The following is a 20,055-nucleotide window of genomic DNA, read 5'->3' as shown; positions in this document are numbered from 1 at the left end:
GTGGCGCCGCAGCAGGACCAAGCTGCCGTTTGGACCCGGAACAGAAGATCAAAGCCACAAAGAAAACTTCATTCAGCTTTTTGCTTCAGGCTAATTGGTTTGAGTGGCTGTCTTAGTGAGAGAATACATTAAAAAATGTCTGCAGATTTGTGACATTTGATGTTGTTTATATGCTTATTTTGATGGTTTTTGGACATTTGAATGATTCTTGAACCAGCAAATGATTAATAAACTATTTCAAATGTCCTCTTTTATTCACTACAAAGAAAGAAAACATTATTGAATTTATTCTATTTTTAGGGTTAGGGTTAGGGTTCCTGTCTCCACCAGCCTAACCCAACCCAGCTGGTCAACAGTACTTCCTGTCTCCACCAGCCTAACCCAACCCAGCTGGTCAACAGTACTTCCTGTCTCAACCAGCCTAACCCAACCCAGCTGGTCAACAGTACTTCATGTCTCCACCAGCCTAACCCAACCCAGCTGGTCAACAGTACTTCCTGTCTCCACCAGCCTAACCCAACCCAGCTGGTCAACAGTACTTCCTGTCTCCACCAGCCTAACCCAACCCAGCTGGTCAACAGTACTTCCTGTCTCCACCAGCCTAACCCAACCCAGCTGGTCAACAGTACTTCCTGTCTCCACCAGCCTAACCCAACCCAGCTGGTCAACAGTACTTCCTGTCTCCACCAGCCTAACCCAACCCAGCTGGTCAACAGTACTTCCTGTCTCCACCAGCCTAACCCAACCCAGCTGGTCAACAGTACTTCCTGTCTCCACCAGCTAACAGGCCAACAGCAGCTCCATGTGATAAGTAAAGCTGGGCTCGAACCCGGGATCCTACAGTCCCAGTCAGCAGTTACAGTCACCACAGAGGCTGTAGAGTCACTACAGAGGGGCTGTAGAGTCAGTACAGAGGGGCTGTAGAGTCACTACAGAGGGGCTGTAGAGTCAGTACAGAGGAGCTGTAGAGTCAGTACAGAGGGGCTGTAGAGTCAGTACAGAGGCTGTAGAGTCACTACAGAGGGGCTGTAGAGTCAGTACAGATAGGCTGTAGAGTCACTACAGAGTGGCTGTAGTGTCACTACAGAAAGGCTATTGAGTCACTACCGGAAGGCTGTAGAGTCATTACAGAGGAGCTGTAGAGTCAGTACAGAGGGGCTGTAGAGTCACTACAGAGGGGCTGTAGAGTCAGTACAGAGGGGCTGTAGAGTCAGTACAGAGGCTGTAGAGTCAGTACAGAGGGGCTGTAGAGTCAGTACAGAGGCTGTAGAGTCACTACAGAGGAGCTGTAGAGTCACTACAGATAGGCTGTAGAGTCACTACAGAGTGGCTGTAGTGTCACTACAGAAAGGCTATTGAGTCACTACCGGAAGGCTGTAGAGTCATTACAGAGGAGCTGTAGAGTCTCATGTGGCTGCAGAGCTTCAGGTTGCAGACTCTTTGTTTATTCCTTTATGTTTCCGTTACCTTGTGTTCCAACCACACATTGACCTTCACCACCTTTGATGACCTTCACCACCACTGATGATCTTCACCACCACTGATGACCTTCACCACCACTGATGACCTTCACCACCACTGATGACCTTCACCACCACCACTGATGACCTTCACCACCACTGATGACCTTCACCACCACTGATGACCTTCACCACCACTGATGACCTTCACCACCACCACTGATGACCTTCACCACCACTGATGACCTTCACCACCACTGATGACCTTCACCACCACTGATGACCTTCACCACCACCACTGATGACCTTCACCACCACTGATGACCTTCACCACCACTGATGACCTTCACCACCACTGATGACCTTCACCACCACTGCCTGGAGATATTTAACGTCCAAGATGCACTGAGAAAACTAACACGATTCTGTAAAGTGTGTAAACCGTCACACCTGAGGTTCCAGTCATCACTTCAATCACTGATGGGAGGAGAGTTGAGATGACATGTCCTGATGGAGGCGGTTCAGGCTCAGATGAGGATTTCCACCATATCCGAGTCCACGTCCTGCTGAGTGGGGGGGCCTGAAGGCGGGGGGGGTGTGTGTTGCAGGTGGGACTGGACGGGGAGCCTCCTCTCCAGGGTGCTGCTGTGGAACATGGGGACGTCTACATGAAAAAGCAAAGAACAGCGTCATCACAATGAAGGCCTGAAGGAGTATCTACTTTACTGTACTCACGTATTAAAGCTTTTTTAAATGTTTGTGAGTCTCACATGTGACTTACCAAATCCACTCTCTCTATTTTCAAGTAAATTCTTTGTCCACCTTTAAGTATTGATCAAACAGTTCAGCCTCGTTTTGTAATCACATTGTGGAATCTGGGGTTGACTCACAGTTTTTCTTCTATGTCCTGCAGGTTTGTTTTTGTCAGAGTAATTTTATATGTAGTTGCCATATTCGTGCTTAATTATATTCATGTTTAAGTTCTATCTTATTTCTGTGTATTCTCTCTTAGCAGCGCCTCAGAGGCACTGCTCACTAATCACATGTTCTGAGCAGGTCAACCTGACCGAGGCTGATAAACAAGATGAGCCACGTCTTCCACACAGCTGCCATCTCCACGTCCCATGCGCGGGATGTCCTTTGATTGTATTCATAGTTGATAAACTGTTAAAACTCACAGAATGTTTTGTTACTATGATGTGTATCCTGTAAACCCTCCCCTTTGTTTAATGAAATAAAACCGCAGGAGAAATGGTCTGAAGCTCAGAGTGGGTAGGAGGTGTAATCTGAACACGCTCCTAGGCCATTCTCCTCGCGAGTAACCAAAGCTCATTCGTGTTGTCTTCTTCTTTCTTGCAGATTTAATAAATGTCTGTAGCCTAAACCTGACAGTTTTGCATTATTAGGATGAAGGATTTCTTATTGTAATTTGTGCTGGAGGTTGGAAGTTCTGCAAAGGGTTACCTACATCATGGGATGGTGCCACAGATTGTGTTTTGGTGCACCCTCTTCCTTCGTTTTTGTTTTCTGCTACAACTCCAGTGGCTCTTATTCCAGGGAAGAGCTCATTAGCATCAGAGCTACTACTCCAGTGGACTTATTCCCGTCCTTCCCGACACCACTGTGGACTTACTGGTGATTTGGACCAAGGAGGCTCTCAAGAAAGTGACGCTCAGGAGAAGACAGAACTGGCTTGTCTGCCTTCACCGGGACAAATTAACGCACAAACGCACTGCGATTCCCGGTATGTTCTTGTCTGACGCACTCAGTTTGTATCAAAGTTGATGAGCTGAACCTGCTGCTGAACAAGAACACACTTCTACACCTCCTGTGTGCGTTGCTTTAAGGAAACAGGGCTGTGGAAACTGACACTGGACTCCACATTACAACTGAGAGGCTTCAGAGTCTACAGACAGACTCATGGAGCATTTGGGCAAAACCAGGGCAGAATCTGTTTGGCATCAACTGTGGCTGGTTCACAAATGTTAACAGTTACTGCTGGAGTCTGTTACTGCTGGAGCCTGGTACTGCTGGAGTCTGTTACTGCGGAGTCTGTTACTGCTGGAGCCTGTTACTGCTGGAGTCTGTTACTGCTGGAGTCTGTTACTGCTGGAGCCTGTCACTGCTGGAGTCTGTTACTGCTGGAGCCTGTTACCGCTGGAGTCTGTTACTACTGGAGTCTGTTACTGCTGGAGCCTGTTACTGCGGAGTCTGTTACTGCTGGAGCCTGTTACTGCGGAGTCTGTTACTGCTGGAGCCTGTTACTGCTGGAGTCTGTTACTACTGGAGTCTGTTACTGCTGGAGCCTGTTACTGCTGGAGTCTGTTACTACTGGAGTCTGTTACTGCTGGAGTCTGTTACTACTGGAGTCTGTTACTGCTGGAGTCTGTTACTGCTGGAGCCTGTTACTACTGGAGTCTGTTACTGCTGGAGTCTGTTACTGCTGGAGTCTGTTACTACTGGAGTCTGGTACTCCTGTGGCATCACAGCAAGATAGAGGAGGTGTAGAAAAGCAACTTAAGACAACTTAATTTCACTCATTTTGTACTTTACTTTTTACTAAAATACTTTTACTTTGTATTGCTTCTGTTCAAAAATGTTTTGGTGTCATACACTCTTTAATGTATTTTGTTTGTTAATATATTTCTTGTGTCTTTATAGGGTTAAGGTTAGGGCTAGGGTTCTGTATTTCTTCATGAAGCACTGTGAATTGCCCTGTGTTTGAATGGTGCTCTATGTATATATTTGCCTTGCCTGGATATTTCAATGAGTAGTGGAACTCTGACCTGCCAGGCGGTCGGGGATGTAGACGGGGCTGGGACTGGCCAGACGGGCCGGCAGCGTCATGCTCTGCAGGGCTGGGGTGCTGGGCTTGCTGCTGTCCTGGCTCTGGCCCTTGTCGGTCTGGGTGCAGCTGTCTCTGCTGCCCGTCTTTGAGTGGCCCGCAGTCATGGGTGTGAAGGGAAGGACTGGAGAAGGAGATGATGAGATGGACCCTGTCCTGAGTGACTCTGTGCGAAACTCTGGACCCAAGAGAACTCCTGAGAGAACATCAGACAGAATGAGTGCAGAGCTGAAAATAGCACGGATCGGTGCGGGGACGGTTCGGCTCACCCAGACTTCCCTTCCAGCTGGTGTCTTTACGCTCCTCGGTGATTGGGGAGCTGCTGAGTCCCAGACTGTGGGACAGTAGTCCTGAGCCACCAGAGGCCGTGTTGGAGATGGACATCAGGGACTTGGAGGGTCTCATGGCGGAGGGAGTGTCGGTCTTGGAGGGCTCCTTTCTAGAGCGCTGGTGCAGCACCTTGATCATGGCATCTTTCTCTATGATTTGAGCATGGAGGTTCTTAATTCTGCATTAGGAAGGAGCAAAGTGGACATCAAACATGAACACTGAGAACCAAACGACCTGACTCACCCCTGAGCGACATGGAACATCAGTCACAGTCTCATTCTCGCCTCAACATTACATTTCAAACAGCTTCTGAAAACAGTGGAGATGATGGTGAAGTGGTTGGCACTCTCTCCTATCTTTAAAATAAAATGTCTTCAACCAAATCCCTCACCAGTCCCAGTGTGGCGGGAGCTGCTGGGGGCCAAGGGGCCCATGGTGCCTGTTTTTTGGACCATGGGAGGGAACCAGATTACTCAGAGGACGTCCACACACACTTTGGGAGAAGATGCAAATTCCACACAGAAAGATCCCAGCTGGATTTGAACCAGGGTTGTTGTTTAAACTGTTGCAGGTTTTTGGTCACAAATGTCATGTGACTTTTCCCCTTTTTCCCACCAAGGCACGGTCCTGATGATGTCACTGTGCGATGTGGTGCATGTGTACGAGTTCCTGCCGTCCCGTCGTAAGACAGAGCTCTGCCACTACTACCAGCGCTTCTATGACGCTGCATGCACGCTGGGTGCATACCACCCACTACTGTACGAGAAGAACCTGGTGAAGCGCATGAACCAGGGCTCCGACCGCGACGTCTACAGCCACGGACGCGTCAGGCTGCCTGGGTTCAGCAGGCTCAACTGCACCGAGGCAGGCGGAGAGGCATCTGCCTGAAACCAGACACACACACACACACACCTGCTCTCCATGTCCAGACAGCGTCGATTGGCCATGAGAATCTCCTCCTCCTCCTTCTGGATGCGAGCCTCCACAGACGTGTCGTAGCTGCTGCAGGGAGAGTGGCTCATCACGGCTGCAGACGTGTCCCTGGCAGAACAACACCGACCATCAGCTCTTCCTCTGATGAGGTGCAACTTCTCCTCTCATTTTTCTACAATGCTCTTGAAAATCCTCATTTTTTAATACAGAATTTATAAAACACCCTTGAAAAATTGTAAATGAGGAAGGAACACAATAAATACCATCTTTCAAGTTTTTAGTGAGACAGTAGAAGACTTTCTCCAATCTGGATTCCTGAATCTAAATAAATGGGTTAGCAGAAACAACAGTTTGATCTTGAACTGAACACATTAAAAGTGTTGTGGCTTTGCAAACATTGACGTGTGTGAAATCATGTAAACTGTTGTTTTTCACCAACATTATTTTGAAACCACTGTGGCATTTTTATTAAATCCATTTTAAATTGCTCACCATGTCTTTTGTGAAAAGAGAGTGAAGTGAAAACACTTTGAAACAGTCAGACTTCCTACATATTGTCTGAGAAGAATTGCATTGTGATTTGAAGTGAACACTGCAGACCCTCACAGGCCAGACGTACCTCTGAGTGGCGACAGAAGCTGCAGCATCCAAAGCAAACTGCCTCATCACACTCTCCTCCAGGTATTTCTGCTCCCACTTGGTCATGTCGGCCTCTAAAGCCAAGATCCGCTCCTCTTTCTCCCGCAGGTGCTCCATCAGTGCGGTGGCATTGTACTCTGATGGGGCCGCCCCGCTGGCCTGAGATCCCCCCTGGCGCTGAACCAATCGTACAGGAGAAGAGTGGCTGACATCTTCTGTTTTCTCAGTACAATGAAAGAACTCTGGCCTGTCTTTTCAAAGCACCTGTCCAAAAGGCAGGTGTGTTCAGGGTCAGGGTTCTTTACCTGCTGCATGCGCAGTGACTCCAGCTCTCTCTCCAGCCGTGTGCGCAGACGATGCTCCAGCTGCTCTCTCTTCTCACAAGCTGCCTGCAGCTGAGTCAGAGCCTGCTGCATCCTCTCCACCTTCTCCACGTACACCTGCTTCTTCTTCAGCTGGACCGAGGGATGGACACAGAGACGGACAGAGAGACAGATGGACAGGCAGACAGAAAGAGAGAGAGTTTTTATTTTTGAGTACTTTTATTTTAAACAAGCCTGAATCCCAAACAGCAAATCATTATCTTGAAGGGAAGCAACATTGAATCAGAACTAATTAACCAGGATAGAAACGAGCAGACATCCACTACTGAGAGTTACAGCAGCATGTCCACAAATAGGATTTGACTCTGAAAGAAAAACATCACAAACATTTTTAAAAGCATGCATGTTCTCCATTCTAGAATAATACCTTTGCTGGATGACAAACTGAGCTCTCACGAGACTTATAAACAGCAGTAAGGTGTCCAAAATCAATATTCAGCAACCCCCTTTTTTCCTTTTTTTATTTTTCTTCTGATAAGAAAAGCCAAAAATAAGCATTTGCTGTATAAGGTGTTCCTTGAAAAGACTTAAAGTGCTGAGTGCTTTGAACAGTGGGCAAATCAACAGTGAACAGTTTCTCTAATGGAACAGAAAGGACAACTATTTGAAAGTGTGGCGTTAATCAGTGACACAAAGGCATTTACTGCCAAAATCCATGTAAAACACACCAGTGCAAATCTCCAATATTTTGTGTCAATGGTGGTTTATATAGATAGATAGATAGATAGATAGATAGATAGATAGATAGATAGATAGATAGATAGATAGATAGATAGATAGATAGATAGATAGATAGATAGATAGATAGATAGATAGATAGATAGATAGATAGATAGATAGATAGATCGATAGATAACTTTATTAATCCCCGAAGGGAAATTGTTTTGTTGCAGCATTCTGGTTTATAAAATACAATGGAATAGAATATAAAAGTAGGGAATAAAAATATACAAATATACAAATATACAAATATCTGGGTAGGACATAAAATATCTGGGTAGGACATACATAAACCACCATTGACCTTCAATATATGTTCAATATCACAGTAGAGTCCTAATCCTGGTTATGAAACCAGGGGAGAAAAAGTCTTTAGTTTCCCAAAGATCCTGGTGCTCCACCCTTTCAAAAGTCTTTAGTTTCCCAAAGATCCTGGTGCTCCACCCTTTCAAAAGTCTTTAGTTTCCCAAAGATCCTGGTGCTACACCCTTTCAAAAGTCTTTAGTTTCCAAAAGGTCCTGGTGCTCCACCCTTTCAAAAGTCTTTAGTTTCCAAAAGGTCCTGGTGCTACACCCTTTCAAAAGTCTTAAGGTTTTCTCAAAGATCCTGGTGCTCCACCCTTTCAAAAGTCTTTAGTTTCCCAAAGATCCTGGTGCTCCACCCTTTCAAAAGTCTTTAGTTTCCCAAAGATCCTGGTGCTACACCCTTTCAAAAGTCTTTAGTTTCCAAAAGGTCCTGGTGCTACACCCTTTCAAAAGTCTTAAGGTTTTCTCAAAGATCCTGGTGCTCCACCCTTTCAAAAGTCTTTAGTTTCCAAAAGGTCCTGGTGCTCCACCCTGTCAAAAGTCTTAAGGTTTTCTCAAAGATCCTGGTGCTCCACCCTGTCAAAAGCCTTAAGTTTCCAAAAGGTCCTGGTGCTCCACCCTGTCAAAAGCCTTAAGTTTCCAAAAGGTCCTGGTGCTCCACCCTGTCAAAAGCCTTAAGTTTCCAAAAGGTCCTGGTGCTCCACCCTGTCAAAAGCCTTAAGTTTCCAAAAGGTCCTGGTGCTCCACCCTGTCAAAAGCCTTAAGGTTTTCCCAAAGGTCCTGGTGCTCCACCCTGTCAAAAGCCTTAAGGTTTTCCCAAAGGTACTGGTGCTCCACCCTGTCAAAAGCCTTAAGGTTTTCCCAAAGGTCCTGGTGCTCGCTCCACCCTGTCAAAAGTCTTAAGGTTTTCCCAAAGGTACTGGTGCTCCACCCTGTCAAAAGTCTTAAGGTTTTCCCAAAGGTCCTGGTGCTCGCTCCACCCTGTCAAAAGTCTTAAGGTTTTCTCAAAGATCCTGGTGCTCCACCCTTTCAAAAGCCTTAAGTTTCCAAAAGGTCCTGGTGCTCCACCCTGTCAAAAGCCTTAAGGTTTTCCAAAAGGTCCTGGTGCTCCACCCTGTCAAAAGCCTTAAGTTTCCAAAAGGTCCTGGTGCTCCACCCTGTCAAAAGCCTTAAGTTTCCAAAAGGTCCTGGTGCTCCACCCTGTCAAAAGCCTTAAGTTTCCAAAAGGTCCTGGTGCTCCACCCTGTCAAAAGCCTTAAGTTTCCAAAAGGTCCTGGTGCTCCACCCTGTCAAAAGCCTTAAGTTTCCAAAAGGTCCTGGTGCTCCACCCTGTCAAAAGCCTTAAGTTTCCAAAAGGTCCTGGTGCTCCACCCTGTCAAAAGCCTTAAGTTTCCAAAAGGTCCTGGTGCTCCACCCTGTCAAAAGCCTTAAGGTTTTCCCAAAGGTACTGGTGCTCCACCCTGTCAAAAGCCTTAAGGTTTTCCCAAAGGTCCTGGTGCTCGCTCCACCCTGTCAAAAGTCTTAAGGTTTTCCCAAAGGTACTGGTGCTCCACCCTGTCAAAAGTCTTAAGGTTTTCCCAAAGGTCCTGGTGCTCGCTCCACCCTGTCAAAAGTCTTAAGGTTTTCTCAAAGATCCTGGTGCTCCACCCTGTCAAAAGTCTTAAGATTTTCCTAAAGGTACTGGTGCTCCACCCTGTCAAAAGTCTTAAGATTTTCCCAAAGGCACTGGTGCTCCACCCTGTCAAAAGCCTTCCGAGCGTGGATGAAAAGTCTTCATAAAAGTCCACAGGGAGGTCATTGATGCCTGGAGCTTTGCCGTTCTCCATGCTTTTCAGCGCCACCTGTAGTTCTGGTGATGTTAGTGGACGCTCTCGGTTGGTGTGGTCTTGTGCTGACACTTCTGGCTGGTTGTCGAGGAAGTACTCCATCATCACCAGGTCCTCTTCATGCTCACTGCTATACAGGTCTGAGAAGAAGTCCACAGCTCTCCTGCTAATGTCAGCTGGACCAGTCAGGTCCCTCCCATCAGCTGAGCTCAGGCAGTGGACCAGTCCATGTTGACCATTCTTCTTCAGGGACAAGAAGAACTTTGATGGAGCGTCCATTTCAGCCATACTTTGGAACCATGATCGAACAGCGCCCCCTGTGCTCTAATCCCCAGCAGATCTATTAAAGCTTTGTTTTTGGCTTTGAAGGCCTGAAACTGGCCTCGATCTCCTGTGGAGCTATATAAATATTCTCGCTCCACTATATCGGCCTCTAGATTTCTATTTGATTGATCTCCCTGGTGACATTGAAATGATCTAGGATACAGAAGTGCTGGATTTGTACTTTACCAATGTCCCACTGTTGTTGCAAGGCGGAGAACTGAGGCTTTCTTGACCTCCACTGCTGCCAAAAGAAGTCAAAACATTTTCTAAAATGACTGTCATTTATCAAAACCATATTAAAATGCCGATATGCACTCTTCAGTTTGACCCCCGTAATAAAAACATTTCCTACTAACAAACAGTGATCCGAAAACCCTGCTGGACATGACAAATATTTAAAAATATGTACATGGTGTTTAAAACAATCAAATCTTTTGAACCTGGCCCAGGAGATCTGATCTCAGACCTGCCTGCTATCACCAGGCCTGGAGTGCCACATATCAGTCAACTGAGTCTCAATTCTACATTTGAACTTCCCCTTGACGGAGGTTTGGTTCTCGGTGGTTCCTGTCCAGTTCACCCACAGTACAATGAATCACCTGCAATAATGAAATAGTCTGTTCAAGTACAGGCTGACAGTGTCTGTGATAAAACATGTAAAAAACACACACCTTTCAATGGAGTTAACTGAAGCATACACATTTATCAAAGTAATAGTGGAGTTTTCATACTTGACAATCACTTTGAGTAATCTCCCTTCTACCACCTCTTCCACCTCTAATGACGATGGCAAGGACGTTTTGGAAAAGTGAACTGCCACTCCTGCATTCTGTGCTCGCTCTCTCTCTCTCTCTCTCTCTCTCTCGCTCTCTCTTATCAGTCTACAGTAGATACTTCATCAGTCTACAGTAGACACTTCATCAGTCTACAGTAGATACTATCAGTCTACAGTAGACAATTCATCAGTCTACAGTAGACACTTCATCAGTCTACAGTAGATACTATCAGTCTACAGTAGATACTATCAGTCTACAGTAGACACTTCATCAGTCTACAGTAGATACTATCAGTCTACAGTAGACACTTCATCAGTCTACAGTAGATACTATCAGTCTACAGTAGATACTATCAGTCTACAGTAGACACTTCATCAGTCTACAGTAGATACTATCAGTCTACAGTAGATACTTCATCAGTCTACAGTAGATACTATCAGTCTACAGTAGACACTTCATCAGTCTACAGTAGATACTATCAGTCTACAGTAGACACTTCATCAGTCTACAGTAGATACTATCAGTCTACAGTAGACACTTCATCAGTCTACAGTAGATACTATCAGTCTACAGTAGATACTTCATCAGTCTACAGTAGATACTATCAGTCTACAGTAGACACTTCATCAGTCTACAGTAGATACTATCAGTCTACAGTAGATACTATCAGTCTACAGTAGACACTTCATCAGTCTACAGTAGATACTATCAGTCTACAGTAGATACTATCAGTCTACAGTAGACACTTCATCAGTCTACAGTAGATACTTCATCAGTCTACAGTAGATACTATCAGTCTACAGTAGATACTATCAGTCTACAGTAGACACCATCACATTCAGCTTTTCCTATATTAGTTTTTTCCAGGGCCAACATTTTCTTTAGTTTTCTTCGCTTCCCTTCTTCTGTGGTTACATTTTAAGTTTAAGTTAAATTTTTTTATTGGGAACAGATAATACAGATATAACATATTACAACTTACATTCCCAAGTTTTTAAATATGCATACAGCATAAACTACAAAACAACATACGCATATATAGTTGTACAAAAACAAAGTCAATAAACAAACAGAAAATAAATATTATTCCTTATCTTCATTGTTTTACTTTTCTCTTTGCTTTTGACTTGAAGAACAGATGAATCCCCTCTTACTCCTTTTTCACCGTCAGATACCAAACCTTCCATGTCTTTTTACTGCTGCCCCCATTCACACCTCTTCTCCACCCGCACCACCTAGAGTCACTAGAGGCCCTACAGAGGAGAAGCCAGAAAGCAGAAGCTGGCCTCCCACGTCCAGCCGACGGCGTCAGGAAGGACACCAGAGTGAAAAGCAGAGTTACCTCCTCCTCCAGCTTCACCACCTTGGCCTGGGCATTGTTGAGCGCTTGGTCTCTGATCTCGATGTGCCTCCTCTGGTCCTCTGTGGTGGAGCGAAGTGCACTCAGCTCCATCTCCAGCTTCTCCTTCTCACGGACCGTTTCTTTGTCTGAACACAGCAAAACACCAGCATCGGCTTGAATATCTTTCTCCAAACTGTGGCAGTGAAAATATTCACTTCAATTCATGACATTTAATTACAGTCCCTTTTTTTTCTTTGAGTGACTGTGACTCCTCCACTGTCTTTAGAATTCATTAATAACTGTAGTGGTCTCTGCTGGTTGACCCTTTAGAAAATATGCACTTATCCTTTAGGCGTAGTTGAGTATTTTTGTACTTTAGACTTTAAAGTTATTATAAACGTAGAACATTTGCATATCTTGGTTTTATTGATCATACTACATGAATCCCCTGGTTCCCACATTGAGCCCTTGCTAGCAGCCACACAGTGCAGTGCTGGGGGCTGATAGGAGCCCAGCGTCTGGTTCAGAGACAAATGCTGCAGGTTGTTGGGACTGTGGGAGGAAACTCATGCTCACATGATGAGAAGATGGAAACAGAGAAGACTCAGAACCAGGACCTTCATATTGTGAGGAGAGCACTCACCACACTGCCACCAGATGCCACCATTTCTTTACACTTACACAATCAGAATTGACAGAAACTACACATATGTCACTATTTCTAGTCCAAACATTTTCTTCATGAGCTTTTTGCATTATTGAGTACTAGTGCAATGCTTTGTTTACAAAACAGACTTACAAAAATATGATAATATATATAACTATAACGACATATATAACTCTTATATGTAAAACTCAGAGCTTTACCCATCTAAAATACATGTCCCTCTTCCACCGTAAACATGTCACTTTGAGAAGCTCAACCATAACATCACGACCTCCTGGGAAACCACAGTATTTCCTCTTCACCTCATTCTTTCCTCCCTTAAACCGGCCGTGGAAGTCCGGTTCATCCAAGACAGTTGTAGTCCTGTCCTCCACCCCTCTTCAGGCCTCAAGTCAAATCAAGGTTCCATCATTCTGACCCTACAAACTGGGCATGTTGCCGTCAGAGCAGTCCCAACCAGACCGGCTCTTAACCCCCGGGACCCCGAGGTCCTCTCAGCTGCAGCTCGCCTTGCTGAGCCCTTGTAGTGTTGAGTCCTGCAGTGCTTACTCTGAGTCAGCAGCTGCGAGATGGTCTTGCGGTTGTCCTCCGACACATCACACTCTTTAGCAGCGAGCTGCTTGTTTGCCGTCTCCATACGCTCTTTAGAACAGCAGCATGCAACACAAAGACCCAAAAAACACAGAAAACATGACGAAACAAATAAAGAGCACAAATAAATGAAGACTTCATGAAGTTCCAGTCTGCAAAGGTTAAATATCCTCAGTCACGTCACTCAAAACGCAAAAAGAGCTTATTGTTTTAATTATTGCAAACACAGTAAATTCAACAAAAAGTTTGATCAAATATGAATACATTGTAGTTCCTCACTCAGATGGAGCTGTGTTCACCCTGTTTAACCAGTGTTTGTTAACTTTAGAAAGTCCAATCAAAGGATTGTTCAAATCGTGGTGGAGCATGTGATGTTTAGGACTGCACATAACTGAAGTTCATTCAAAACTGGATGACCTTCCTGATTTGGTAAGAGATCAGACAGAGGCTCAGAATCTCAGAAGAAGCTGCAGGAAGCAGTTTGAACCTTTCTGTCTCTGTGCCTGTTGGGTCAGGTTTCTAACCTGGCTGCCTCTGCACAGCTTCATGATGACGGTACAGAGACGCTCTGTGATGAAGTTCTCTTGGAGCCACTGGGGACGTCCACATGGTCTCTAAAAGATGTCTTTGACAGTGACCAATGTGTTTGATGAGTGTGGATTAAAAAGATGCTGTCTCACCTCGCAGGTCTCTGTTGAAGTCGTGCAGCCGTCTCACCTCCAGCTCCAGCTTGCTCCTCATGGTTTTCTCCAGCGCCTCCCTCTTAGAGGAGGACTTCACCAGGGTCTCGTAGGCCTCTGACACCAGCTGGATTTCTGTCTCCAACTGCTCTAACACAGAGTGAAGACAGTAAGACAGTCTCCTAATAGGGACTGGGATGCTGTCAGACTGATGAAGAGTGAAGGGATATTGTGCTGACTGGTGTTTCAACAACCAACGGGACCAAAATGCTTCAAAGTTCAAAGAAAAGATGAAAGTGAAATTTGGAAGAAAAGCCCGTTTAAACCAGCATGAAAAGCACAGATGAGGCACTGGAGTACAGTGTGATGAAACAAACATATCTTGAAGATCTGTGCACTGTTATTGAGCTGCCATTAACAAAAAGGGAAAAATAGCCCGCCTCATGACAGAAGAGATGCACAGCGTGAGACGAGGACATTCTCCAAACTAATCTCGTGTCACAGCCTCTTTAAAATTGTTAATTAAGACGACTTCTTCTTGGGCTACCACAATCCTGTATGGTGATTACTGTATTATTATCTTGGCATTTTTGCATTTTTTGCACATTGATGAAGTAAAGCAGGCTGCAGTTTTACTTGGATATTGGATTGCGTGCCACTGATGTAGTTTTGCTGCTTTAAGCACAGTTTGCTCTGTGGGATGGTGAAGTTTTGATCACTACAAGGAGTCCTTCTGACGCTGAAGGCTGAGATGTTGTTACCTTGTGCAGCTTGGTGACTTTCTCCCGACAGGCCTCCATCTCCTGCCTCAGCACCCGGTTCTCCTCCGTCAGCATGTCCACCATCTGGTGGGCTCGGGCCATCATGGAGAAGGACTCCCCCTGCAGGTGAGTGTAGGAATGTGGCAGGGGGAAATGGGTAGCCTGTACAGGGAGCTGGGTTTGAGGAGGTGGCACTGCCTGAAACTGCTGCTGAAATGCATGGTGGTGGTGGTGGTGGTGTTGCTGCTGCTGCTGCTGCTGCTGCATCCGTGGAGTGGAGCCGTACAGGTCAGGGGGGAAACCATTGCCCCTCTGTGGTGTGGGGTGAAATGGCCCTGAGGAGACCAGCTCCCCCACCTGGTGGGGGCCAGTGCCTTGTGGACTGCGGGGCCCCAAACTGGGGAAGAGCTCCCCCTGACTGTGGTGTTGTTGGTGGGGGAAGGTGTAGTGGGAGGAATGGGAGGCACTGAGCATGCTGCTGAGGGTGGAGGACTGAGCTCGGGACAAGGAGCCTGTGGAGGTGACGGAGGATGTGGGGCTGTGCTGGTGGAGAGTCCGCTGGGAGTGAACCAAGCCCTCCTTACTGGACCTGTAGGGAGACCAGCTGGTTATGTACATTCAAAGAATTATCTCCTAGGGCGCGTTCACATCAGCCGGTTTGATCCGGACCAGAGTTCACTTCAGGGACTTTCTGGGGGTGGGGGTCGAGGAACACTTGTCCCAGCTCCCATCCACTTCAAACAAATGAACTCTGGTCCAGTTGAAAACCTCGGTCTTGGTTCACTTACAAATGAAAATCTGTGGATTTTCCAGCAGATTTAGCAAGAGGCTGTGACAGAGTGCAATGCATTTTGGGTAGTAAACAAACAAAACTAACAAAGTTAACTGACAGAATCAGAAGAAGAGTTGAAAGTTCATAAAAGAGTTGAAGAAAGTCTCTGGGGGCTGACGTGGTGGAGTGGGGAAGAGCAGATTGATATGTGACAGGTACTGCTCAATGTGGAGTAACTTTATCTGCAAACATAAATGTGGCTGCAAAAATCATCGAGCCTACAACTTTGTCACTGATCTCAGCCGAGTCTCATGAACAGATATAATTACACAATATTCCTGCTGCCTGTCTGCTGCTGCTTCAGTATTCACACCGAGTCATTCCTCCAAAGCAGGTTGCTCTGACTCTGCGGGTTCATGAGGACTTGAGTTAGACTGAGGTGGAAAACACCAGCATCAACGGCCTTTTGTGTAAAGTAAACATTCCTGTCTTTAACCCTGGAAGCTTCGTCATCAGAGCCAAGCCGATCATGTCCCAGCTCGCCCTGCCGCCATGATTTCAGTTCTGACTGTTGGCGACTGTTTGAATCTGAGGTAAACACAATGAGTAACAAACAGGCCTGACAGGATCCAGGAGCAAAGCTCCAGTGAAGAATCAGCAACAACCGTCACTGCTCTTCAAATGTCTGCAACAACCTTATTGGTGGTGGTGGTGGTGGTGGTGGTGGTGGTGTTGGTGATGTTGCTGGGGACAGTGATGGTGGTGATGGTGTCTGTGTTGGTGACGGTGGTGTTGTTGGTTTTTGTGGTGATGGTGTTGTTGTTGGTAATGTGTTTGTGGTGATGGTGTTGGTGGTGTTAACATCGACCTCCTGCTCCTCCTTCACACTGACCTCCTGCTGCTCCTCCTTCACACTGACCTCCTGCTGCTCCTCCTTCACACTGACCTCCTGCTCCTCCTCCTTCACACTGACCTCCTGCTGCTCCTCCTTCACACTGACCTCCTGCTCCTCCTCCTTCACACTGACCTCCTGCTCCTCCTTCACACTGACCTCCTGCTGCTCCTCCTTCACACTGACCTCCTGCTGCTCCTCCTTCACACTGACCTCCTGCTCCTCCTCCTTCACACTGACCTCCTGCTCCTCCTTCACACTGACCTCCTGCTCCTCCTCCTTCACACTGACCTCCTGCTCCTCCTTCACACTGACCTCCTCCTGCTCCTCCTTCACACTGACCTCCTGCTGCTCCTCCTTCACACTGACCTCCTGCTGCTCCTCCTTCACACTGACCTCCTCCTGCTCCTCCTTCACACTGACCTCCTGCTGCTCCTCCTTCACACTGACCTCCTGCTGCTCCTCCTTCACACTGACCTCCTGCTCCTCCTTCACACTGACCTCCTCCTGCTCCTCCTTCACACTGACCTCCTGCTGCTCCTCCTTCACACTGACCTCCTGCTGCTCCTCCTTCACACTGACCTCCTCCTGCTCCTCCTTCACACTGACCTCCTGCTGCTCCTCCTTCACACTGACCTCCTGCTGCTCCTCCTCCCCTAAAGCTCCAGGTGAGCTTACCTGAAAGAGCCGTACTCTGGGGGGGGCTGATATCGGACATGGGGCACCTCCTTGGAGTGCTCCCTGCCCCTCTGCTCCTGGTAGAAATGGCCTCCAGGCTCCTGCTGCTTGGTGCATGAGCCCATTCCTTTGAAGGGGTAGTCTGGAGGTGGGCCGCGATGCAGCGGCTTGTAGTAGTCCCCAACCGGGCCCGGGGAGGGCAGGTGGGGGGAGAGCGGGGCGCTGGTCACTGGGGCATGGGCCTTCACGCCGCTGGTGGCCAGAGACAGCTGCATGAGCCGCTCACTGAGGGAGCGAACGTGGCCTTGCTTCAGATCCTTCAGTCCATCGTCCTGGTGCACTTTTCCCGCTCCGCTCACTCGCTGCACCGTGGGCCGACCCTCAGTTCGAGCCTTGGCATTGCTCACCCCAGTGATGTAGAAGGTGGCGCCGATCTGGGCGGGGTGGGGGAGAGTTGGTGGATTGTTCTGCTGCTGGGGCTGAGGGGGAGGAGGTGGTCCGTGGCCACGGAAGTACTGTGACTGCACTTTTGCTTCTTCATATGTTGGAAGGTCCTCAGGATTTGGGCACTGTCCTTGGCTGCCTCCTCCTCCTCCACTGCACCCACCACCTCCTCCAGTTCCTAACCCCCCGCCACCACCACTGCTCCCACCCCCTCCTCCTCCTCGGGAGGTGCTCAGTTTCTCTAGGCCACTGTCAGTCTGCAGCTCCTGTCCCTGGGGTTCCTGGCGGGCAATGTGGGGGGTCATGGACTGATCGTCAGAAGGGCCGACTTGCCCCTGCACAGTGTAAACTCCTCCTGCTCCTCCTCCGGCTTGTTGCTGCTGGTGGAGCACATAGTTGCGGTTCATCTGCTCCTGTAGGAGCCGCTGCAAGACGGTGTTGCCTCCTCCTCCTCCTACACTGCTGCTGCTGTTAGACGACTCCTCGGCTGCAGCCCTCATCTCGACCTCCTGCCGGCAGCGCACCTCATGGAAGGACAAGCTCCGGCCACGGTCAATATCCCCTGAGGAGAGCGGGACGAAGAGAGGATCAGCCAAACAGTGAAGTGGAGGATTTCCAAAAGAGGCAAGCAATGCAAGACAAAGACAGAGTGACATGATCAACAAGATGAAGAGATGGACTACATGGAAGACCCTTCACCAGGTCTGCTTCATAAACAGGGTTAGAACAGAGGTCTGCAACCTTCACCAACAAAACACCAGAGTACAATGTCAACACTTCTGCTTTTTACCAAAACCATTTAAAAAAATTAAAGGATAACTGACATTTCACCTTGAATGTGACATTGCACAGGTAATCGGAGGCTACACAGAGGTAAACGCTTGTGTTGAACCAAAGATCAATAACTGGGAATCAAGAAAATAAGAGAGCAAAGTAACAGCAGTCTATAACAATTTCTGATGTGAATGTGATACAGAAAATCCTGAAAAAGAGTCCAGTGAGTTGTTTAATAGAGAAACGTGTTTCTTTTGAGTCGAACATCCAAAGTTGTCAGAAGTTGAGACCACCTGAATGGTTTTACTGAGGGTCTGATCACTGAAAAACAGTTTGAACATAGGTTCACTCTTTGGGTAGTTTGAGGGTTAATTGGGATTCTATCTGTGTCGTCCTCTGACAACTGTGGATGCTGAAGTCCACCACCTCCAGAGGAAACAGAAAAGTCATTACATCTTGTACTTTCTGTTATCCTTCTCATTCTCAAGGAGGAAGAAGCTTTTTTCCGAAACATCTGCAGGTGAATAAAATGTGGGACAAAGTCAGCAGATCTGGAGTCAGAGAGGAGAGACTGATGGGGGTCACAAGCTTTAAAACCTGCTTCACAAAACACAGAAACAACATCAACAAATTCAGTCTCTTGATTGATGAAGACACTGTTGGATAGAAGATACGCTTTATGATGAATACAAACCCTAAAGTATGTGATGATAAGAATAGAACACTCTTATTCACACCAGTTTTATAGTTTAGCCTTTTCCTTCGCTTTCCAAGTGGATTGATGAATCATTTCCTGTAACCAATGTTACCATGTTCTCCATCTTCTTTGTGTGCAGAACGGATATTAGATCTGACTGTATCATGGCGGCATGCTGGTTGCTAGTGTCATCTCCCAATTAGAAGGTTTCAATTACCATCACCACCTATCCACATGTCCAAGTGTCCTTGAGCAAAACACTGAACCTCAAACTTCCCCCAGTGGATGAACTGAGCGCTTTGCATGGCGACTGCCTACATTGGTGTGTGAATGGGTGAATGTGACTCACGGCATAAAGTGCTGGAGCAGTTATTAGCAGGTATTGTGCAGAACTACATGATTAGTGTTGAGGCTCTCACCTTCCTGCAGCCTCAGCAGGTCCTCAAGGTGGTCCTCTGGTCAACATGGCTTGGTCCTGAGAGGAGACACTTCAGTCACACCAGTGCACACTGAGACAGCACAATCTCATTTTATCCATGTTAAAAAGCTTTTTAAAGCAGCTTGACCAAGTTAAAACAGCGACAGGTGACTCAATATATAAATATATAAAACACTACTAAATGGCTGATAATATTAAACAAGCTCAAAAAGCCAATGGCAACTGCTCCGAAACTTCCAATATGCAACAGAAGCTTCAGTTTTGGAAGTATAACAAAACTATATGTTTGACTTTATGAGCCGAGTTATCTACAGTTTAAGGTTTAAACATATTCAGGGTTGGGGTTAACCCTAACCCTAACCCTATGATTAATTTTATTTAGTGGAGAAAAAGCATTGAGATTCAATGACATTAACTTCCACTATTAATCATCCAGTAAGTAAAGGAACAAGTGGAGATCAAGGTGTACAACGGTGTAGAAAAGGAGGGTGGAACGGAGATGGAGAAGGAGAAAAGGATGGAGAATGAGGTGACGAGCAGATGAACGAGGACTCTGTATGTGTTGGATGCATGTTGCCTCACTGTTTCCACCTGGTAGATGCCTGCTGACATTGCTCCTAATTCAAGGGCTAGGGCTAGGGTTAGCAAACCCTAACCCTAACCCTTCAAACACAAAGAAGAACAAGAAGAAGAAACTTCACGCCCTTACTTTCAGGCAGTGTGAGGGAAAGAAGAGACCAGAGTCAATTAAGCCAACAGAAACGGATCTCTCTTCGG

The 20,055-nt window shown here is 46.8% G+C and overlaps 1 protein-coding gene across 8 annotated transcripts in view; it reads right to left on the bottom strand.

The window, feature by feature from the left end:
* Nucleotides 1-685: 685 nt before the first annotated feature.
* amot (angiomotin) overlaps nucleotides 686-20,055 on the bottom strand; it is a 35,656-nt gene continuing 16,286 nt past the window's right edge. For 2 of the 8 annotated variants that reach the window (XM_080508669.1, XM_080508668.1), the window contains exons 2-14: nucleotides 19,259-19,314; nucleotides 18,596-18,656; nucleotides 16,925-17,930; nucleotides 14,583-15,171; nucleotides 13,822-13,966; nucleotides 13,100-13,192; nucleotides 11,884-12,029; nucleotides 6,513-6,662; nucleotides 6,188-6,384; nucleotides 5,548-5,676; nucleotides 4,575-4,813; nucleotides 4,247-4,501; nucleotides 686-2,105 (exon numbers count right to left, since the gene is read on the bottom strand). In XM_080508669.1, coding sequence (XP_080364795.1) covers nucleotides 1,849-2,105; nucleotides 4,247-4,501; nucleotides 4,575-4,813; nucleotides 5,548-5,676; nucleotides 6,188-6,384; nucleotides 6,513-6,662; nucleotides 11,884-12,029; nucleotides 13,100-13,192; nucleotides 13,822-13,966; nucleotides 14,583-15,171; nucleotides 16,925-17,930; nucleotides 18,596-18,656 — 3,267 coding nt within the window. In that variant the 5' untranslated portion in view covers nucleotides 19,259-19,314 and the 3' untranslated portion in view covers nucleotides 686-1,848. Of the gene's footprint in view, nucleotides 2,125-4,246; nucleotides 4,502-4,574; nucleotides 4,814-5,547; nucleotides 5,677-6,187; nucleotides 6,385-6,512; nucleotides 6,663-11,883; nucleotides 12,030-13,099; nucleotides 13,193-13,821; nucleotides 13,967-14,582; nucleotides 15,172-16,924; nucleotides 17,931-18,595; nucleotides 18,657-19,258; nucleotides 19,315-20,055 lie in introns of all 8 variants that reach the window. The other 6 variants (XM_080508672.1, XM_080508673.1, XR_013936908.1 and 3 more) reach the window with 5 other exon arrangements.

The sequence above is a fragment of the Blennius ocellaris genome (assembly GCF_963422515.1).
Source record: "Blennius ocellaris genome assembly, chromosome: 14".
Classification (NCBI taxonomy): domain Eukaryota; kingdom Metazoa; phylum Chordata; class Actinopteri; order Blenniiformes; family Blenniidae; genus Blennius; species Blennius ocellaris.
This window is presented reverse-complemented; position numbering and strand designations above follow the sequence as displayed.